This window comes from Alexandromys fortis, unplaced genomic scaffold, assembly GCF_014885135.2.
Source record: "Alexandromys fortis isolate MF-2015 unplaced genomic scaffold, M_Fortis_MF-2015_v1.1 scaffold_3, whole genome shotgun sequence".
In the NCBI taxonomy this organism is placed as follows: domain Eukaryota; kingdom Metazoa; phylum Chordata; class Mammalia; order Rodentia; family Cricetidae; genus Alexandromys; species Alexandromys fortis.
The window spans coordinates 19,574,892-19,596,932 of NW_026067909.1; the positions used below are offsets into that span (position 1 = coordinate 19,574,892).

Sequence of the window (22,041 nt, forward strand, 5' to 3'; positions counted from 1 at the left end):
GTCGGAGACTTTGCTGGGAGGTACCTCAACACAGGCGACCACATCCTGGGACGGTTGCCCCGGGAGTGCCTGTGGCTGGTACAGCAGAGACAGGAACGGAAAGCAGGTCCATCAACCGGCACCCCAGCTCCCGGAGGAAGGCTAGACCCACAGTCCGCAGGCGGCATTGAGCAATGACAGCAGTAAGGCTGAAGTCATCTGCGCCTGTGTGAAATCCCAGTCAGGCAACATGGACCACAGCATCTACTCTGTCTGGGGAGGCCCCTGGACTGTCGGGGTGCAGGCAGCCTGGGGGTGCGGACAGCCAGCAGATCTGGCAAAGCCAGCCTGGCCCACAGGCCTGGAAACAGCTGGGCAACTCCCATCTGTCCTCCATCCTTTGCACCACGCTGGCCTGGCTCTCCTTTCCCTATATTTGGCTAGAGTACCAGGCCACAGTAGATGACAGCGTTGAAGTTTTGCCCAAATGGATCAAAGCTGCCTCCACTTTGCCCACAGCTAGTGTGGAGCCCAGACACAGTGCATTCAGCTGGTCTCCTACAGACAGTGTCATGGGAAGGTCGCTGCTCTTAGGCCACCTTTGCATTGAGAGTATTTTAGGGGAACACCAGAGCATTGGGCTTACCTTCTAAGGCAGCTGGGTGATGGTGGGGAGTGGGGGAGGATGAAGCATTCCCAAGTCCCCAAACAACCACAGGATACCCGTCTCTCATCCCTTGGGGAACAACCTTCAGGGGTGTGTCCAGATAGCCCTCAGGACTGAACCTGGATGGCCAGAGCACAGATGAACTTGTATATGGTGTCGCCTCCTTCCTTAATTATGGCTGGAGCCTCCAGAACATTCCACTGCAAGGACTTGAGCTCCTCTACCCTTGAGGAAATGTGTGCCGCCACTTGTGCACGTGTACGTGCACACGCGCGTGCGCACACACACACACAAGCACACACAGCACTGAGTTTAAGGAATTGTCACAACACGCCTCATTTTCACACAGCAATCATTTAATCTCAGGAACTGAGGACAGGCCACCATAGCCTGGCTGGAACCCTCCAGTTTTCTGAGGCTGTGGGAGAGGTCCTGTTTAAAGTCCTGGGTGCAATAGCCACAGTCACCTAAAGCATTCTTGTCAACCCAAGGGGATCTCTGGGGACTCAGAGCTCTGACCCTCCCAGGACAGACCTCTGTGCTCTTGCCCCAATGAGCTGCCCATCTCTTGATTCTGTGACTGGAAAGGGAACCCCTATAAACCCAAGGATCTCAGAATAATGTTCTATTGTCCAGGGATAGAGACAAGGTCCAGCCAGTGCCTGTGGTGGACTCAGAGAACCCTGGGGGGCAGGTACTGGCCTCGGCCTGACTGGGTGGGAGCACGTGTTTGTCTTGGTTGCTCTCAGCTGACAGTGCCCAGGAAGGCCATGTCCCATGCTAAGTGGGCGCTTCTGTGATTACATTCAGACCGTAGTGCCTTCCTGGGTGATAATGGCAGCCCCTGACCCAGGAACTATCTTGCAGCACTGAATGACCTGCTCAGCCCCTTGGCAGCTTCCTGAGACTTAGGATCAAAGTACCTGACATGGCAGAGTGAGCTGAGGCCTCAGAGTCACCTAGCATGGCCCTCCACCACTGCCAGAAGTGGCCAGCCCCTGCTAGCTCAACCCAGAGCGCAGTGCTCACACAGTTGGCCATGCCTTCTGCTCCAGGCTCCTGCAGGTTGATGGACAGGTGGAGGATAAAGGTCTGGGAGAATGCCCTTCCACCTCTGCCAGGGGCCGCAGCCTCTTGGAAGCTGATAGGTGGCAGAGCAGGAGAGCAGAGGGAGGGGCCATCCGTAAGCCTCAGGGACGCAGGCTAGGCTGCTCCGATGTCATCATAGTCCTCCTCTTCATCAGTGGAGTCTGACTGGGGGCCAGGGGGTCCTGTGGGGCCAGGAGGATCAGATCAGCAGGGGGCGGAGTCATGGGACATGACATGCCATGGGGCAGTGAGCAGGCCTGTGTCCACCCCCTACCTCGGTCCCTGTGGCACCATCTGAAATCAGCTCATCCTCTTGCCTACTGCTGCCCCCAGTCCATAACTGAGGTTCCCAGACTGGTGCACAGTGAATGAGTGTGTGCGGGCAGTCTTACCGCTACTGGCACCTCCCCTATGTGGCCAACAGCTTCTGCTTGGATGCCTCCAGTGGCAGTGAGCTCACTTCCTCTCACAGAAACCTCCAAATATTTCTCCACCCTGTTCACACCCCCCACCCCCACCCCGCCTCTGCCCCTGTACCTGGACATTCAAACTGCTCCATTGGAGGATTGTGGTGTGGTGACTGGAAGTTCTGGTACCACTCTTCAGATGCAGATGAGGTGCTGGAACTGTCACCGTCTGCCGTCCCTGCTGAAGACCCAGACTAGTTACTCTCAGCCAGCAAGCCTGAGGACTCCAGAGAGCCAAGTCTGGAGCTAGGCACATGAGGAAGGAGTGGCCCAGAGAGAGAGAGAAGGAGACTTGTCCAAGGTCACACAGCCAGCTAGCTACTCAGAGTTTGGGCTCTGCGCCTCTGCTGGGTAGGTTTGACATAGGATTGGGAGGTTGGGGGACACACAACTACCTGAAAACATTGCCTGAGAGCCAGCCAGTTCCAAGTTGGGGGGTTGCTCTGCGGGGGGACTCTTCTCAGAAGAAAACACCTGGGAACTCCACGGAGGTGGCTTGCTGCTGGGATTGTTGCAGTAACCCTCCCCAGAGGAGGTGCTGGACCCACTGTTGCTCCTCACGTGGTACTGAGAGCCCAGAGGTGGGACATCGGCCACACAGGGTGTGGGGTCAGCAGCTGGGATGTGGGGAACATGTAGCTCTTCGAGTCCTGGGCCAGGAAAAGGGAAAGAAGGAAGCAAGAGGGTTTTCAATTAGACTCGCAGCAGAACTTACTGCTTATGGGAATGTTAGGCCAGAGACACTAGTTGAGGAAAGTCTCTGCTAGTACCTCCGAAGATGAGCTCAGCTACCGAGTTTGGAGGCAGTGTTGGCACCCTGCTTATCTTCTCTAAGACCCGTCAGCTCTGGACTCACCTTCTTCCTCCAAGGGTGGCATCCGAAACCTGTTCTGCTGGGCCTCCTCCTCGGTGACCCGATGCCTCTGGGAATCTGCAGGAAGCAGGGTGGGTGAGGCGGGTATGGGGTCCGTCTCCTACCAGGAGCCTGGAGGAGGACGGCCCTGACTGGGACAGGGTTCGAGTATCATCTATGGTATCTCAGGTCTACCATGGATCAGTGTGGAGACAGGTGGTTGCCGCCACCCCTGCCCCACGCCACACATGTTCCTTATAAGAATGTTACCAACTCAGCGGCTTGCCCCCCTGGTTGGTCCAGAAATGGGCTGTTATTTGACCTGGGAGGCACTTCCTGGGCGGAGAAGCCACATGGCCCAGAATCATTGCATTCTGCGCAGCTTCAAGGCTCAGGCTCAGGCTTAAGAACATGGGTCAGCTCTTTAAAGTTTGACCGTGACTGTGAGTTCCAGTGTCATAGCATCTGGGACACGGCATGACACCTTATACACCTGAGTTCATATGTCTCGCTGTGTCTGTATGGCCACCAAACCTCACCCATGGGTCAGTGGAGGTGGGTCCTCCTCTGGGATCCTCCCAGAGACCCCAAGTCAGCTGTGAGGTGGGATAGCGTCCATCCTTCCTCTGCAGAACCTTCAGAGGCTCCCTGTCCTGCCCCCTTACAGCTAGCAGGCTTGTGCTCTGAGTGAGGGATGGAAGTGAAGGATAACGTTGCTGTCCTGCTGTGTGGATATGGCAATGGCTCGTTCTGTGGCCATGTAGATAAAGGTCACGGCAGCGTTGAAGGAATCTGGGACTCCCTCAGCTTCCAGGACTCTGGTAGTTGGAAGGTTTCTGTCACACATGACCGAACTCCGGTACTAACTTGATTGTACAGTAGGCATAAGTGGCACTCAAGGATTTTTGACATGTTTCAAGGGGATCCATAGAGGTGTGGGACCCTCCGGCCTTGTCTGTCCCCCAAGCATTGCCTGGCTTCTGATGTAGGTGCCATCTTCCCTGGTCCTGCTCCCAGCAGGCAGTGGCAGAGCTAGACAGACTAAGAGGCATGCACTGGTGTCGCAGTGGAGGGACTGGGCAGGCCGGAGTAAGACGTGGTTGCGGGATGATGAGTGTGTAAGAATTTCCCTGAGTTGTGTCTCACCTGGAGTCTCAGGGTTTGCACAAACTCAGCATCCTTAGATGCATGTACGGGGCCTGGTGATGGTACTGAGACCTTACCCAGCCAGAGATGGCATAGGCCACACTCCTGTGAGTAGGCAGATAGCCAGGGTCACAGGGCACTTTGAAAGTTTTAGGACCATTCGGAGTCAGTACAGGAGAGCAACAAGGAAGTCCCCTGAAAGTCTTGTGGGCACCAGCAGGTGCCCTCCTGCAGGTCCCAAGCCCCTGGAGCCAGCCCAGCACTCACTGTAGAAGGTGGTCAGGGCCACAGGCGGCTGGGAGCTGAAGTCATATTGCTCATAGTCAGAGCCGGAACTGGTGTCTGAGTCCTCAGGGACCCGGGGCTGGATGAACAGCATAGGCGCTGGGGAGAGAACAGAGGATTGGGGCACAGGACCCAGCACCAAGGTGGGCAAAACGCTGAAGGGGAGAGAGAGGCTGAGAGCCCAGAGGCAGGGACGGGGGCAGAATAGCAGGTGATCCATTTTGTTTCACAATGCGATGAATGTGAGCTCAAACTTTCTGGAGGCAAATCTGTGTCCTAAAGGGTGTGTGTGTGTGTGTGTAGAGATAGCAGTCTCTTTTTCTTTGTTTGTTTTTGATAAGGGTTTGTCTGAGTATACCTGGCTGGCCTGGACCTCACTTATGTCAACAGGACGAGCCTTGAATTCATAGATATCTGCCTAACTTTGCTTCTGGAGACCTAAGATTAAAGCCATATGCTGCAAGCCACTACCCTTCACCACATTCTGACAGGTTCTCTTACTGGGACCTGGAGCTTGCTGATCAGCCTGGACTGAGTGGCCAGTAAGACCCAGGGATCTGTCTGCCTGTCTCAGCTCCCCAGCACTGGGATTATAGGCCCATGCTACCATGCCCAACTTTTTGCATGGGCACTGGGGACTGAATTCAGGTCCTCATGTTTGCAAGGCAAGCACCTCAACCAATTATCTCCACAGTTCTATTTTTTTTTTTTACTCAGAGAATATGAAAAAAAATAAGACCCAAGAGAATCTTTTTTGTTTCTTTTTTAAAGATAGGGTCTCCTGTAAGCCATGTTAGCCCCAAACTCAATATATAGTCAAGATGATCCTGAACTGCTGATCCTCCTGCCTCCACCTCCCATGTACTGGCTTAACAGGAGTGCACCATTGTCTGGGTTGTGTGCTGCTGGGGACTGAACCGAGGTCTGTGTGTATTAAGCAAGTACTCTACCAGTGTAGCCACACCCCCAGCCTTTGTTCTGGGAGGATGGTGGTGGGCCTGTGGGGCATCTGGTTGGGAAGCATCTTGAGAAGTGACATCACATGTCTACTAGCTAGTGAGCAGAGATGACGTTTCCTCCGAGAACCAACAGTCCAAACACTTGGCTGTATTTGCTCAGAACTCAAAAGCTCAGAGTCGGTGCAGGGCTGAACTAGAAAGTCTGCTAAGTCAGAGAGGCTGTGACTGCTCAAGGCAACACAACCTGTGTATAGTCTGGCCTGGCTCCTCCAGTTGGTGCCACTTCGACCTCAGCAATGGTGACCCTCCAGAGTCCACCCTCCCGTCTTTTGCCTGCCTTCCCCCATGGGGGACATCCTACCTTCTTTGGGAATGGTGATGGGGACAGCGTGATAGTTATTGCTTCCTGCTTGGGTGGCAGCGGGCAGGTTCTGGTGGTTCACTGAAGCAGGGAGGGCTGAGAAAGGGAGGCAGAAGGCCTATACATCATTTTTATTTTCCCTGTTACACCAGATGGACTTTCAGGTTCCATCAAGGGCACATTTCCTTCACTCCACACCCAACACAAACGCAGAGTCTGCTTCTCCCGAGAAACCTCCGCTAGTAGGCTCTACTACTATGCGTGCTTGGAAAATCCTTCCCATCAGCAGGTTTCCCCAGGCCTGAGCTGGGTGGTCCTTGCAGGACCACTCCCACCGGGGCTCTTCCACACCTCATGTACTAGGGGATGCCTATACCTCACAACTGCTGTTTCCTGTGCAGTAGCTCTGGGAAGGTCGCACCTACCATATCGTCCTTTTGCTCTTAAGAGAAGAACAGCTATGCAAACGAGGGAAACAAGGAGGAGACTTCCCAAGACAATACAGGGTATGAGGAGTGTCAGCTCTGGAGACTCCTTGTCCTTCACGCTCACCGGCACAGAAGATTCTGGAAACCCAGTTCAGGCAGGAAAAGAAATGGATGTGAGCGCCTTTAACACCTTCCTTTGCCTTTTCAACTTTCATGAAGCATCCCCACCTTCCTTTCCACCATTTTCCTCCTCCCATTGGCTTCTAAGTGCCTCCTCTAATGGTAAGTGCTCTGTGAGTGCATATTAAATGAGCAGTTCACTAAATGTATTTACTGTCTGAAATTTCCCTTTGGCTACTAGCCCACAACTCTCCCTCCCTCCCTCCCTCCCTCCCTCCCTCCCTCCCTCCCTCCCTCCCTCTTCCTCTCTCGGCCTTCAGCACCCAGCCTTTGTTCAGCAGACAATCATTTAGTACCACAGTGTGTCAGGCATTATAGCCTAGGGTTACACCAGATGACATTATCACAGGCCTGGAGGCTCTGCCTGGGGGGGGGGGGCTGTAAGGAGGGCCATAGGCTTTAACTGTGTCTGCTTTCCCAGAGAAAAACACAGTTCTCCATCAGTTCTCACTTTCTCTCCTTTCCTTTCTGGCTGTTGTCAGGGATGATTTGGGCTAGGAAGGGAAGGTTGATTTGCTACCCAGAAGCACTGTAAGGGGATACTGAAATGTGGGGGTTCTGGGGTGTAAACCCCGAGGAAGCCGCTGGGGCTAAGGGAAGTGTTGACAGTGGATCCCCACCTGACTCCAGGAGGCCTAGTCTCTCTCTGCAGTAGGTGTGACTCCCCACCCTGACTCCAAGAAGGGACATGGGAGCTGCAAGTTCTGTCAACTTCATTCCATAGCCTGGGCAGTTCCTAGCGCCTCACTCCTGTCTATTTTCTTTATCCGTAGCCAGGGCCTCTGACAGGACTCTGTTCCTTTGGTGTCTCCTCCAGGCCCTGTCCTGCCCCATCTTGAGGGTCTGAGGCGGGTGCAAGTGATCAGGCAGAGCAGCAGGGAGTGCAGCCAGTGCTGGACCTCCACATAGCTCTTACTGCACAGACCGCTCGGAGTGCTGGGATACTCTTTCATGAAATCAGAGAACATACCCGCAGCAGGGATGTGAGCCCCAGGAGCCAGTCCTGGTGCTGGCCAAGCTACACAGAGCTAGCAGACGGACCTGGAACAGGTCTGGAAAGAAGCTGAAGTCTGAGTGCTGGCCAACAGGGCTGCTGTCACCCTAACTCTGGACCTCAGCTTGTTCCTCAGATTTTAGAGAGGCTTCCCTCAGTTGATGGCGGCGGGAGGGGGGGTGCCAAAAGGTTTGGGAAATAATGCAGGAGGGCACTAGACCACACACCCTAAACCTTACTCACACTGACTGGTGCTCTTGGTGCCAGGAGTGTGGCACCCAAGTGGTTTCAAAGCACTTAGGATCTCTCTGGCTCACAAGGCGTGCATGTGCATGTGTGTGGTGTATATTGCTCACATATGTCCTTTATGGCAGGATGCCCCCCAAGGGACTGGTTCATCGGTGGGATTGGGGGCCCTGGAAACAATCCATCAGCTGTCCCCAGGCAGACACCCATGACTATACGAACACACATGCAAACACAGGCACCTGCGCTGTGGGAGCAGCTACACTCACCTATCGTGACAGGGACCCTGGAAGGCACTTCAGCAGTGGACAGGTTGAGATGTCTCCGCGAGTCTGTTGGAAAGTACCACCAATTTATTTAGTGAGTTTACTGAGTATCTACTGTGTACCAAACCTTGGTCTAGAAACTGAACAAGACAGACGAGCGCCCTGGATCCCACTGTAGGCCTAAGGGTACAGGAACCATGCCCATAGCAGTGAGAGGAAGAGGCTTCAGTTAGGATGGGGGTGGATAGAACTAGCCCTTCTTCCTCAGTAAGCTGCTGCAGACCGTGTCCTTTCCCCACTCGACTTTCAATTGCTCTTTGGGACCTCAGGAACTGGGGAGCTGTGTTCTCATCAATATAATCCACACTTCCTCTAGCGGATCTGCTTCCTAGCTTGTGGCGCTTACACAGGCCTTAAGCCACAGCATCTCAGTCTCCAGCTACCCAGAAGAGCACCCTTTATTCTGAAGCCTCAGACGTCGGGGAGCCAGCAACTCAGTCTCCAGCTACCCAGAAGAGCACCCTTTATTCTGAAGCCTCAGACGTTGGGGAGCTGCCCCGGTCCTCCTTGCTGCTAAACAGCAAAGCTGGAGTCAGGATTCTGAGCCCCACAGGGAGGCTCACACTGGGTTCCTACAGGTGGGGGACCTCACGTTCATACTACAAAGCCTCTGTCACTAGAGCAATGGCCTCACTCTGTGTGACAGCGTGTCAAGTTTGCTTTCTTTCACCACACCAACCTCAGCAGGATTTTTGGTGTTTCTTTCCCCCGCTCCTTTCCTCTCTTCTCCCTTCTTCCCTTCCTTGAGGTATTGAGGTTTGAACCCAGGGCATCAGGCACACCTAGGCAAGTGGTCTACCACCAAGCTGCACCTCCAGTCTGCTTTTGTCTTTATAGGCCATAAGACACCTATGTTATGACCTCCACTGTGGTCTTAGAATTGGAGAAGTGCAGTAGCAGCCTCCTCCTACAGTGGGTGTAAGACCGGACCGAAATAAGCTGCCAAGAGCCTCGCAGTATCTGGCATGTGACTACAGCTCCAGATGCTGTCACACATGTTGTTACCATCCATGTGTCCTAATCTGTTTTTTCCTGCAACCATCACCTTTGGGATAGCAAGTTGGCTTCACCTCCTGAACCATTCCAATCAACAGGGACCAATTACTTAGCACATAATAATGACTTTCTTGGTAATTACTTAATCTATGAATTTGGTTCTGAGTTGAGTATCTTGCAGGAAAACAAACAAAAAAAAACAAAAAAAAATCATTCTGATCCATTAGTCATGTCTGCCTGAGCATGGTAAGGGCCAGTATCTGGCAGCTGCTTAGCCATCTGTAGGCAGAATTTGTGGATCAGATCTAGTGGTGGAGGGACTGGGGAAGGAGTACCTGAGCAGACGACTCTAGCTGCCAGCGACTGGCGACATAAGAAGGAGTTGTTGAACCGCCAGGAGCAGCTGCTGAGGGTGGGTTCCTCTCCTTCACAGGAGTAGTACATTCTACCTTCCAGGGAATGCGGCAGCCCCCTGGGCCGGTCCACCTCCGATCCGCACCCCAAGGACCGACAGAGCACTTTGGCCTCAGACGGGTACCACTCGCTGTCACACACGGTGCTCCAGACCCCTCGGAAGTACACCTCCACCTGCCCTTCGCAGGAGTCGATGCCTCCAGTCAGGCGCCAGGACTGGTGCTCTGTGGGCAGGTGACAGAGTTGGGCTAGAATGTTCTGGGCCCAAACCGCTGTCAACTTAGAACCCCAACGCGGAGATGGGCCCAGACAGCCCTTGTTTTCGTCCTTCTTGCTCCTGTGATCCCTCTGCCCACCCCACTGCTCTGGCCAGCCCCCTGGTGGGACTCTAGATCTTGAGCTCAAATATGAGCTGTGAACAACTGACCGCAGCAGCTCATTCTGGGGGTTGTTACAGATAACTAACGCCATTGCTGTGGGTATAAAAAAGCAGCACAGGCGGGACCGGAAGCCCTGGCTCCACAGTGATGAGGGAGGGGTAGATATGACACTCCCCGCCTTCAATCCTGCTTCTACTAAGGATGTCCCATCATAAATATGCCACCTCCTTCAGGCTCACCGACTGACCTGAGCATACCACTCCTGCATCCTCCTTGTGACCGCAGTACTGGTCTCCAGGCAGCCCCGGACAGTCCCACAGATAGGTCTCAGTCCCGGAGCAGTTCACCTGGTCTCGGTGGATGGGTCCTTGGCCGGGGGTGAAGTGCAAGCCAGCCAGCGCTTGCACTGCCCAGCCGCACCTCAGTTGCTTACACACCACGTGCGCATCCTCCAGGTCCCACGTGTCATCGCACACTGTCCCCCACTTGCCGTGCTCCAGCATCTCCACGCGGCCAGCGCAGCGGCTGCCACCGTCCACTAACCGCACAGCCTGGTTCGCTGAGGACGGGAGGGTTTTGGGTGTTGGGGGTGGGGCAGGAAGAGTGGGAGTGGGAGTGGCTATAACCTAGAGGGAGGATTGGGAGCCCCCTCTAAACTGTGAACCCCGTGGGCGTGACTTAGAGATTATGTGGGAGGAATTTGAAGAACAGGGGGTAGGACTAGGGACCAGGTAGGCAAAGCCTTGAATATTGTCTCAGTCACCAAGACTCAGAGCAAAGACAGCCTGGGAGTATGGCAAATTTATCTATCTGGAGGGAAGAGTGAACATATAGTCCCAATCAGGAAGGGTAAAGGGAATAAACAGATTGGGTTAGCATAGGAGACCAGAGAGGACCAAGAGGATGCTCTGGAGATCCAGCTGAGGAGTCTGCAGGACACATCTGAGGTGATGCTCAGATCTGGTAATGACATGATTTAGTGGGGCATCAACATGGAACCCCTTGAGCTGGTACGACTTGGGAGGCTGGTGGTGGAAGTCTGGGGACCAAAGTTTGACTGCAGTGGTTGAAGTCTAAAACTGTGGGGTAGTTAGGGGGCAGGCACATGTACCTGCACAGGTGACCCGCACCAGCCTCTTGTCGCTGCTGCACTCGTGGTCCACCACCTTGCAGAGCTGCCAATCGGCTCCGCTGCATCGCACGGTTGGTGCCTGGGCCCACGTCGTATTCCCGGCACTGCTGATGTTCCCAGAGGTGGCCCCGGGTGACAGCTCCGAGGTGGGTGGCATCAGGTAGGTAGCCTTCTCCAAAGCGCCGCATCCCAGCACTTCACACACAGCCTTGGTAGTGAGTCTGTCTCCGTCCACCATGCATACAGGCTCCCAGGACGTCACCAGTAGAACCTCCACAAAACCGCTACAGCGACTGCTCCCGTTCACCAGGCGGACCCTCAGCTGCTCCTCTGGAAGCGTCAAATTTGAACTGAGAGCTCTTAAGAACTTTGCTCCCCCATAGAAATCAGGGTGAAACTGACAACTGGGGGATCCTCCTCCACCCTGTTTCATGACCTTGGCCAACACCTCTCCCAGCTCTGGTTCTCGGGCCTTCCTGCCAGTAGGATGCAGAAAAGACAGGCGCACATCAAGGCCTCACTCTAGAGTTCAGTTTAGAGAAAATGTGTGGCTCAGGAACCAAACTGGTGCTTTATGGTAGGTTAGACCCAGTGTGAGAATCAGAGACTGGGTCCCACAATCCCCTATCTGGTACCCCTGTCTCCAGTGGCATCCTTTGTAACAGAAAATCAGGATTTTGGCTCAGGGGCCCTTGTTGCACCAAGAGTTCCTTCCTAGTCCCTGGGTTGCACTGAACCTCTAACCTAGAGGACACACAAGACCTGCTGCTGCAGTGGATTGGGTGCCCTTCCTATAGGAACCTTTCTTAGGTCCCAGGGACCTTCCTATAGAAATAACCTGTTCCTGCTCGCCAGAACGCGCCCCACTGCTTGCTCACAGCTAGCTCTGCACAGAGTAGGCATCAGTAAACACTTGCAGAGAAAACGAAAGACAGGGTCGATGGTGCTCATCACCCCACCACAAACCCCGGCTTGCACTGCACAAATCCCTCAAGTGGCTTGTGGTATACATGAGACTCTCAAATACAGTCGTTCTCAGACAACAAGGAGAGCCTAATGGGACCTGGTTCCCAGGCCAGGAGGAAGGGGTATTCTCTGGAGTCAGAGGGCTTCCTTTGTACCTGTAAGTCCACTGTCCTTTCTCACCCAGAGGCACTCTGCTTGGCCTCAGAAAGTTGACTGTGGGCTTGGGAAAACGGTGTGTTTACCTGGGTCCAAGGGTATGTGTGTGGTGCTGCCGTTTCTGCGCTGGACAGAGGGGAATGGAGACGGGAGGCCTGAAAAACAAAACAGCGGTAGCCAGGGTGGGTGAGGGAGCTCCAGCCTGGGAGCCACCAAGATGTCTTAATGACGGGAGCTTGCTGAGGCTTTTGGGAAAATGTGGTCCTCAGCCTCAGGTTCCTTTGCTCCCTTTAGCCTGGGGTGGGGGAGGCTCTCTCTGTGTGGGAATCATTGTGCTACAAAGTGCTTTCCAATGACAGAGAAACTGGTTTTCTCTAAGGGCCTGTTCCAGATCTTTGCATATCATAATCCATTTACTCTCAACAACACAGTGCAGGTATAGTTATCAATCCTATTTTACAGATCAGAAAGGGAAACACAAGTGATAAAAAATGTGTTGCCAATGCCAGATAGGGGGCTTTTGTCCCTTTAGTGCCATTGCTGTCCACTCTGTCCCAGGAGGCAACCTCAGCATCTGCCTAGGTCTTTGGGCTTCTGTTGGATCCAGGCTATGGGGAGCTATAAAAGAGCTGAGAGAGAGAGGGAGGCCAACAGAAACATGGTGCTTGTCCCCCGGTCCCCTCCCTGTGAGGTCCCTTGAGCAGGCTGTTACTTATCTGAATGCCATTGCTTCTCTCAAAGGATAAACCTTTCTCAACTGTCTCCCTCTGGATTTCCCTGCTCACTGTGTTGTCTAGGGCCCAGGGAAGTCCCGGGGCAGCACCCTTGGAGACACAGTCCTTCCTATCTAGGCCCTGCCATCACCCTGATAGAAAGTCATCAGGTCTTTAACTGCCAGTCTTCACCAGTTCCGTCCTTTGCTTCCCAGCCTGACCTATATGGGGAAATGACTCAGAATTCAAATTGCAAACTCCACAGCGACTGTAATATTCAGAGCGAGAATTCAGATGCGCATGAATGAAGATTGCAGAATTTTGCAGAATTCCGGTTCCCATAGCAATGAGCCCAGTGCCCAGGTGTGGCTTTTAATATTTGTGCATATGCGGGGGAGGAAGAAGAAGGGAGGGTTGGAATGGTGGCTGGGGGGCTATGTGTAAGTGTATTAGCACGTGATTGAGACTCTGTATTCATCTGGTTGAATGTCTGTGCGTGTGCGTGTGTCTGTGTGCATGCGCACGGACGTGTGCAAGTGTGTGTATGCATGCGTGCGTGTGTGAGTGTGTGTGTGTGTGTGTGTGCAAAATCATGTTTGGGGTGGGGTGGAGCTGGGGGCTGTGTGTGAGTGTGTCAGCATGTGATTGAGACTTTGTATTTATCTGGTCCTATGTCCAAGTATGTGTGTATGCAACCGTGTTTGGGGTGGGTGGGGTTTCGGCTCCTTTGGTATCATCTCTCTCTTAGGGCGGACAACCACTTTCTTGTGCGTAAAGGTGAGTGCTATTTCTCCTAGACCAGAAAGTCCTGGAGGGCAGATCCCAGCTGGGTCCTCCAGGACTCAGTGTTTGTTGATTGGCAAACTGAATGAAAGGGCAAACTGGAAGCTGCCAGCTCCCGGGGAAGCTGTCACCAATGTACTGAAATTGACTGTACTCCAGCACCGTGGGCTATGTGTTACAGGCCTGTCCCATCCCTGGTTGCAAGAACCTGGTGGCTTTGTGTGACCTTGAATTTCTTGCTGTGGGAACAAGAACAGAGGCTACCTCAAACCTTCCTTCCACCATGGGCAGGAATCCCTCCTCCTTGTCACCAACACTTTGACTGGCCATCAGTTCCCATATCAAATAGGGTCATTTTTGCCTTTCCCCACGAGTTTACCTTGTACTATTAAGAATCCTGGACTTAAAAAGGTGCGAAGCTGATGGAAGAGACAGCTCCACAGGTAAAAGCACTTGCTAACAAGCCTGAGGACCCAAGCTCAGCCCCCAGACTCAAATGGTGGAAGGAGAGAACCTGCTGCAGAGGGTTGACTCTGACCTCATGCGCATGCCGTGGCATGAACACACACAAACAAATACGTGTGCTTTTTGGAAAGGAAAGCAGTGTTCAGTGCATTTTTATGGAATAGTACAAAACTACCCATGAAGTCAAATGTCTGTCCATGGACACACTGCTTGTAAAGTCTTGTCTGCTCATAGCATGGCATCGTATGCAGCCCTTTGTAAGACAGAGGGTTGAAATAGCGGTGCATGCCTTTAATCCAAGCACCCTGGAGGCGGAGGCAGGTGGATTTCTGCTTGAGTCCAGTCTAGTCTGCCTAGCACATTCTCAGGGCAAGAAAAGAGAAGGAGGAGGAGGAGGAGGAGGAGGAGGAGGAGGAGGAGGAGGAGGAGGAGGAGGAAGGAAAAAGAAATAGAGCCACATTGATCTGAGGGATTTTCATGCTCTATTAAGTAGAAAAGGCAAGACACAGAAAAGAAACAATGAAGGAAGTGTTTCGTTCAATGGCTGTACTCTAGTTTAATAAAGCAGTCACGTGTGCAAAAGGTATGTACGTGAGCAATGAGAAAACATTGAAACGCAAAGCTCCTTTCACACCGCTTGCATGAAATAGATGGCAGGTGCTACTGCAAGCATATTAAAAAGAAGGAAAGCACGGAGGCTTTAGTGGGGTGAGTGTCAGACATGCCTTGGCTCCCATCTTCTGCACTGCACAAAACGGACACAGTAGCACTTGGGTGCATAATCCCAGCCCTTGAGAGGTGGCGGCAAGGGGAACAGAAATTTAAGGTCATCCTTGGCTACACAATGATTCACTGTTGTATGTTGAATTCACTGACCACCTTAAATTGTCCTTCATTTTCCCCAAACACAAAACCTTGAACTGTGCTTTGTGTGCTAGAAAGCAATGGACCAGGAAGGGGAAGAGGTGGAGAGGAAGAAAGGGAGAGAGAGCAACCCCAGGCTGCAAAGAGGCTGCCTTTGCAGTCCGGTCCCAAGCAGAAACCCAGGTGGGACAAGAGCTGCTGTGGAGAAGGTTCAGGGGAAGATGCCACCAAGGGGAAGGACAAAAGTCTAAAGGAAGCCAGGAGCAGCACAAGTCCATACTACCCAGCGGGACCGAGAGGAAGCCAGAGAATTCCAGGTCAGCCCATGCTAGGTAGCAGGACCGTCTCAGAAAGAAACAACATCAAACCATAGCTGCGGAAGAACCCAGGACGGTGGTACATGTCTGTAAACCCATCACCTCAGAGGCACAGGCAGGAGGATTAGAAGTTCAGTTGCCCTTGGCTACATAATAGTGAGCCTCAGTATCAGAATAACAAAGCCCATAGAAGAGTCTGAGGAGCTGGGACTCTGATTTATCCTGTGTCTTCAAGGTTCATGGACATCCTAGGGAAGGGATGCTGGAGGGCAGTGGGGAGAAGCCTGGACACTAAAAGAGAAGCTGAGGCCCCCAGGCCATCCCAGCATTGGAACAAGTTCAGTAAGAAGACTCTCGCTTCCCTTCCCAGTCGTATGTGTCAGTTAGGTACCAGCTATAGCTCAGGGCGCCTGTGACCACAGCTCCACCCAAGATGCCAAAAAAAAAAAAACACAGGTGCCTAATGAAGTTGAGCACGTGATGGATGAAGGGTTCGTGTTGGGGAAGAGGAGGGGAAGGGAGGATTGAGAAATAAGGAGATTGAGTCTACAGGAAGAACCTCGTGGAAAGTGTGGCATGTGCCGCTGCTGGCAGCAGGGTTAGAAGTGTGGAAAGTGTTTTCAAGTTCACATATCAGGAACAGCCGCAAAGGAAGCCCTCCGTACCTGCGCTCTGCCTCTGGGCTTGTAGCTTGCAGGAGTGGCCTTGAGGGTTGGGGGTGAATTGGAGCCAGAGAGCTCACCTAAATTGTGTATTTCCCCCCCCCCATTGGATTAGGGGGAAAGGGGAGAGAGGGGGAGAGAATAGCGGGGAAGGGAAGGGAGGGGAGCTTCTGGATCAGGTTACTCATGGGGCTCAGAGTCCATATCTGGAACTAGTGGTTGGAGAGACCTTGCTCCAGCTGAGACTCTATCTATGTCTCTGAGCCCCAGGTGACTCCTTCCCAAACTGGAAAGAAGTCTCACCATATTACAAGTTCGTTATAAGAATCAATATGACATTTAGTCATTCAGGGCCTGGGGACCACAGCACTCCAAATGCGCTGTTGTTTCAGATAAAAAGCTTCTTGTTTCTCAAAGTTCTAAAGCCAAAGCAAGCAGATACCCACTCTTCCCGAAACTGAAGACACCTGAGGTCTCTGGAAACCACTGGAGAGCTGACTGGGAGCACACACACTCAAAATGTTTGTCATAAATTACTTATGGAGGGGTTTTAATGGCTGGGTGAAGGTTTACAATGGAATGGCAGTTCACCCTCTAGAAAACTGGTAAATCAGATACAGGCTTTGCTTCTGAGCCTGACAACCTGAGTTTGGTACCTGGGGGCCCACGTGATGGGAGAGAACAGACTCCGGCAAGTCGTCCTCTGATCTGACCATCCCAATCACACCCCCACAAAATATATAAAAACTGAATTTAAAATGGAAGGTAAATAAGAAAGCAAAGCAAACCTCTAGGTGTGCCTGAGGACGTTTCCCAAGAGAGTTCATTCACTAGGGGAGGGGATCTACCCTGGATGTGGGTGGCATCATCCCACAGGCTTCGAGAGAAGAGCAAGCCATAAGTGCAGCTGTGTGTGTGCTCTCTCTACCCCCTTCCCTTCCCCTCCATCCCCACTTCCCTCTCCCCTCCATCTCTCTCTTTGCTCACTGGCAACCAGTCAGTAAACTTTGCCCTGCCATGTACTCCCTGCAGTGATGGATGGACACCTCTGAAACTATAAGACCAAATCAATCTCCTTTCCCCTTAATTCACTTTCAAGCGTATCTGCCACAGCAACAGAAAGCCTGGCCAGCACAGCTCTGCTATATTTTAAGCGACACATGGACAGCATCCATATCCGCTTTGCGGGCCACATGCACCGAACACAGAGCCTCGCCCAAAAGGAGTGCTAAAAGGATAGAAATAGAAGGAGCTCAGTCTTTGCCAGTGAGGAAAGATCATCGGAGAAAGAAAACACATTCTCCTACTGTGAGGTTTTCTGTTTCCTGCCTGCTTCGTGTTCCCTTAAAATGTCCATGTATTCTACATCAAAATGAAAGCTAGCTCACCTACTCACTCATCCATCTTTAAATGAATGTGCCAGGTGCTGCCCACGGCACCAATGAAATGAGTTTTAGGGCTGGCTATCTGGGCATTCTGCTCACACAATCCTGCAGAGAAAACTAGAAAAAGCCATATGGCCAGGTTAACCAAAGCCAACTCCCTCCTGGGGAAGAAACGAACAGCTTAGACGACTGCAAGATCTGGGCATTTTCCACACAAATGTCAGCATTCTCCAGGGGGAGGTGCAGTGGAGGGGGGACGCCAAGCTAAGCACTTGCAGAAAGGGATCGTGGTTGGTTCCTGTCGTTAACTTGCTGGGTGACCTTAGGTGAGTCCTTTGCCTGTCTGACTCTGTTTTCTCACTGGTATAATGAGTAGATGACCATTTTGATCTCTTCTACCCCTTACATTCTTTGACAATTCGAATCTAAAAAGAGAGAGAGCAACTATTGAACACTTAACGTGTTCTATAGATGTACCCGTCATTCAGCTGTTTTACATGGAAGGTGGACCAGAGGCCTCCCAAGAACTCTCTAGAATGGGCCCCCTTTTCAGTCTTATATCACTATCAAATAAGCAGACACAGTGAGGTGCAGCAGACAGTCTAGGGAAACCCAGCTGGTCAGTACCAAGGGCAAGATTTGAAGCCACTCACTAAGCCCCCAAGCACAGACAGAACAGCGTATTTACACACCTGGCATCCCACTGCAGAGGCTGGGCCACTGCCACTGTGTGTGGAGAGCTCACAGCCTAAAGGTCGCCAGGAACACGGATCTGAAAAGACTAGAGATTGCCCTGAACAGCTTGGTGGGAGAGCTGCCTGTGCTGTGGCCCCATGACAGAGGGCACACAGAGCACTCAGCATGTGGTGTGTACGGCCGAGGGACAGACAACTTCATTTCACTTCGTCTGAGGCATTGCTATTCATTTTAAGTTCACTTCAGCCCCTGGAGAGCTTCTCTAAAGGATAAATTATTGTCACCATCGCCATCATCGCTGTGTGAGACGGGAACTCATGCCACAGTGCATGTGTGGAGGCTGGGGGACAACTTTGTGGAGCTGAGTCTTTCCTTCCACCTGTGTATAGATTCTGGGCATCTAATCCATGTCACCAGGCCTGCTCAGCAATTGTGATTATCTCCTGAACCATCTCTATTGGCCTGGAGAGTTTTTTAAAAAAGCTCAGAACAACTTGGGTACAACAATCTCCTTGTTCAACTGGATAGTTATGAAATCTTAATACAGATAATTCTTTTTCCTTCCCCCTCCTCTTCCTTCTCTTTCTCTCTCTCTCCCTCCCTCTCTCCTTCTCTCCCTTTCTCTTTCCTTCCCTCCCTCCCTGTCTTTGTTCTTTTCTTCTTTTTGAGACAGGGTTCGTCACACAGCTAGCTCTTCTGGCCCATACTAGCCCTCAGACGCCCAGCCATTCTATTGCCCCGACCTCCCGAGAGCTGGGATTACAGGTGCAAGTCACCATACCCAGGGCAGATTGCTTATTTCTATAATTAATGTCCAAATTTAGATGGCCTTTACATATGAAGTCCATACCATATTTTAATGACTTAGTGAGGGAAACAGAGTATAAAAAGGCTCACTAATAATTATTTTGATATGTTGAAATGAAAATATTTTAAATAATAAAGCATTGTTAAACTAACTTTTGTCTGTTTGATCAAGGTAGCATTATTAGTTTGGAGTTTCAGTATGAGTTCACTTTACTTCAGAAGCCTTACATTTTCCATTCACCCATGCTACCTATGAAAGATTTGAGGATGCACAGAAGTCTCTATGTACTTGACTGACAGAGACGTGAGTGTCAGAGGCTCAAAGGCTTCCAAACCCAAAGCACTTCAGTCTCTCAGGTCAAAGAAATACAACTTTGCGTGTGTGTGTGTGTGTGTGTGTGTGTGTGTGTGTGTGTGTATGTAAGTGGGTGTGTGTGTGTGGTACATGAACATGCATGTATGGTGTATACACACACATGATTGTGCAGAGGCAAATAGTGGGTGTTTGTGTCCCATTGTTTCACTCTCTCCCTTATTTTCTTGAGGTGGGTTCTGTCACTGATGACTGATAAGCCCGAGGGATACCCCTGCCTACCCCTAACTGCCACAATGCTAGTGTCACAGGTGTGTGACCATGCCTTGCTTTTACAGGGGACTGAACCCAGGTCCTCATGCTTAGGCAACAAGCACCCTTACAAGTCAATCCACTTCTCTAGCCCAAGAGTGCAGCTTTTAAAAGCATCCTTGTCACTGTAGCGCACAGCAGAAGGTGTTCACCTGCTTGGCTCTTTCATGCCTTCCTGAATTCTGATTTTTTCTCCTTTCCTTTCTGCCAGTGAGTCCAGGCTGATGAAGAGGGCAGTTCAGAACCTCCCTGGTAGGGTCTTCACAGTTCCATAGGGTTTGGGTCTCCCCTGCCCCAGTGGGAGACAGTGAGAACATGTGAGCCGGATTCTTCTCAACGCTGAGAAACAAGCCTGGTGCCTGTTTGCCAATGTAGGCAAGAAGCCCATTAACATTTGCTGAACTCAGCTTCATGTTGGGAGCTGGGGTGGGTGTGAAGGGATGAGAGGAAATGGAATGATCTACGAAGTAAAAGCAGCACACTTCCAGAGCAACAGTTCCTCGGTGTCGTGGCCTCGGCTCTCAAGACATTCTGTTTTCATGATTTAGAAGAGGGACCTTGGAAACAAACAGTGATTTAGATCACCGCTGCCAATCACCAGCTACGGGGCCTGGCAAAGTCATTAAGCCCAGCTAGCTATAACCTGGTGCTGGGCACAATACACAATGCACATGAGATTGCTCTGGGGGTGAAGTCTGTGGAACGTGGAGGACTTGGCACATGGCAGCCACCTCACACTTCACCCTGAGGCTCCGTCCTCACTTCTCTAGTTCAGTCCAAGTGGATTTGAGAGCGCAGAGGACCATTAATTATATATTCTGTCCTTGGCATCGTGGTGATCATGAAGCCTCTCAGCCTTTGTCTTTGCACAGGAACAACCCTCCTCTCCCCAAAGCCCCATGCTCTCCCTCTCCCTCCCCCTCTTTCTCCTTAACCTCATTAGAGCTGCCGCTCCTTCACAACTTAGCTGCTGGTTTCCCTGACTCTGCAAACGTGGCATCCTCTGTTCCTGAAGAGGAGATGTGGGCTCTGGTTGCCATAGTAACAAGAGTTTCTCTATGTGAAAAGGCTCCCTTCTTGGTCTCCAGGCCTGCTCAGGTTGTACCTTCTTTGCAGCTACCAGACTTTACGATGAGATACCACTTCACAGAAAGTAAAGAGCACTCGAAATAAAATCCCCAAGGAGTGAGAGGGAGACCTTGCATCTAAGCGGGCCCAGCAGCCAGGAACACTGCCTTTTCCTTTGCCTCATACCTTTGATCTCCCACTAAGGAATCAGACTAGAGTAGTAGAGGAAGTCCAGGTCCCTTCCTAGAGTCTCGCTCACTGGGAGATCTTAGACAGAGTCTGTCTAAGTGGGGGAGGACCATCTGTTCTAGCAGATGTTACACAGCAGATTGGAATCATGCATGAGTGAGTTCAAGACTTAGCCTTGGAGCTAGAGATGTAGTGTATCAAGTGAGGGCATGACCACCTGCTCCAAGATATGGTTGAGGGAAGGTTTTTATTGTAGATATGAGGGAGAGTACAGACAGAGGCATCTGGAAGAGTCCAGAGCAGGGAGAGAATAGAAGACTAAACATGACCGGTAGACTGAATCAGGCCATGAGAGGAGAGAGAGGAGGAGAATGAGAGAGGAAGGGAAGAGAGAGCAAATAGGAGAAAGGACCAAGAGAGAGGACCAGGAGCCAAGAGACCACAAGGCCGATATGGCAGGGTTATATAGGAGTGAGAAGTTGGGGGAAGGGAAGTCCATGAACTGGAGAAGTTTAGGATAGGAGCCAGGGTGCATGGGCTCTGTAGCAGAAATATGGGCTCTGTAGCTGGGCTCTGTAATAGGAATGCTGAAGGAGCCTGGAGGCCAGCACGTGCTTTGGATGCTAATAGGCACCACAGTTATTCACTTGTGCCATTTCTTTTGACTGGACAGTAGTTCAATCGGGAGAGTCATTGCCTAGCATTCATGAGACCCTGGGTTCCATTGCCACCATCACACAACAGGTGTGGTGCACACCTCAACAGGAGAGGAAGGTGACAAGGTCAAGGTCATTCTTAAGTACATTGTGAGTTAGAGGCCAGCTTAGGGTGCATGAGGCCTGGTCTCAAAAAACAATAACATTTATTTTCAAATACTCATTTTTCCTTCCAATGGAGTGATCTCAGGCAAATCTCTTCACATACTGCCTCCTCATGTGTGTAAAAACCTCACAGAGCTGGTGCAAGGTCACAAGAAGAGCCCATTCTGGGAACTGGCTCAGTCAGTACCCAAGAAGGCCTTGTTGAATAGACCAGTACAAATATATAACATATGTGATAAATACATTTACGCACATATGTGTCTGGTGGGTGGGGAAACCCTAAATATACAGGATATCCCTTTACTTATAATAGCAACAGTGTAGAAAATGGCTGGTGGTGGGTGATTCCTTGATGAAACTCAAGATGTTGGAAACCATCCCTTCATGCGTGTAGCTTAGGAAAAAACATCCTGGGTGTTTTCATGCTGATGTATGCAAAAGATGCTCATTGTTAGCAGAAGACAGTGAGAAGCAATCTAATAGCCTACAAGTTGTAAGCGTACTGTGTTGTATGCAGACCCAACAACCTAACTGTGAATGAAGCAGTTCATTGGCACATCTTCAGAACACAGGGTGGAAGTTTAGGACCGTGTGTCCCATAGCAAGTCACATGATGTGGGAG

The 22,041-nt window shown here is 51.5% G+C and overlaps 1 protein-coding gene across 6 annotated transcripts in view; it reads right to left on the reverse strand.

The window, feature by feature from the left end:
- Positions 1-998: 998 nt before the first annotated feature.
- Cd6 (CD6 molecule) overlaps positions 999-22,041 on the reverse strand; it is a 39,345-nt gene continuing 18,302 nt past the window's right edge. Inside the window, exons 2-13 of one of the 6 annotated variants that reach the window (XM_050137896.1) lie at positions 12,111-12,179; positions 10,882-11,232; positions 10,018-10,329; positions 9,312-9,614; positions 7,924-7,986; positions 6,232-6,372; positions 5,807-5,902; positions 4,469-4,585; positions 3,059-3,133; positions 2,598-2,852; positions 2,273-2,380; positions 999-1,917 (exon numbers count right to left, since the gene is read on the reverse strand). In XM_050137896.1, coding sequence (XP_049993853.1) covers positions 1,850-1,917; positions 2,273-2,380; positions 2,598-2,852; positions 3,059-3,133; positions 4,469-4,585; positions 5,807-5,902; positions 6,232-6,372; positions 7,924-7,986; positions 9,312-9,614; positions 10,018-10,329; positions 10,882-11,232; positions 12,111-12,179 — 1,958 coding nt within the window. In that variant the 3' untranslated portion in view covers positions 999-1,849. Of the gene's footprint in view, positions 1,918-2,272; positions 2,384-2,594; positions 2,853-3,058; positions 3,134-4,468; positions 4,586-5,806; positions 5,903-6,231; positions 6,373-7,923; positions 7,987-9,311; positions 9,615-10,017; positions 10,330-10,881; positions 11,233-12,110; positions 12,180-22,041 lie in introns of all 6 variants that reach the window. The other 5 variants (XM_050137894.1, XM_050137895.1, XM_050137893.1 and 2 more) reach the window with 5 other exon arrangements.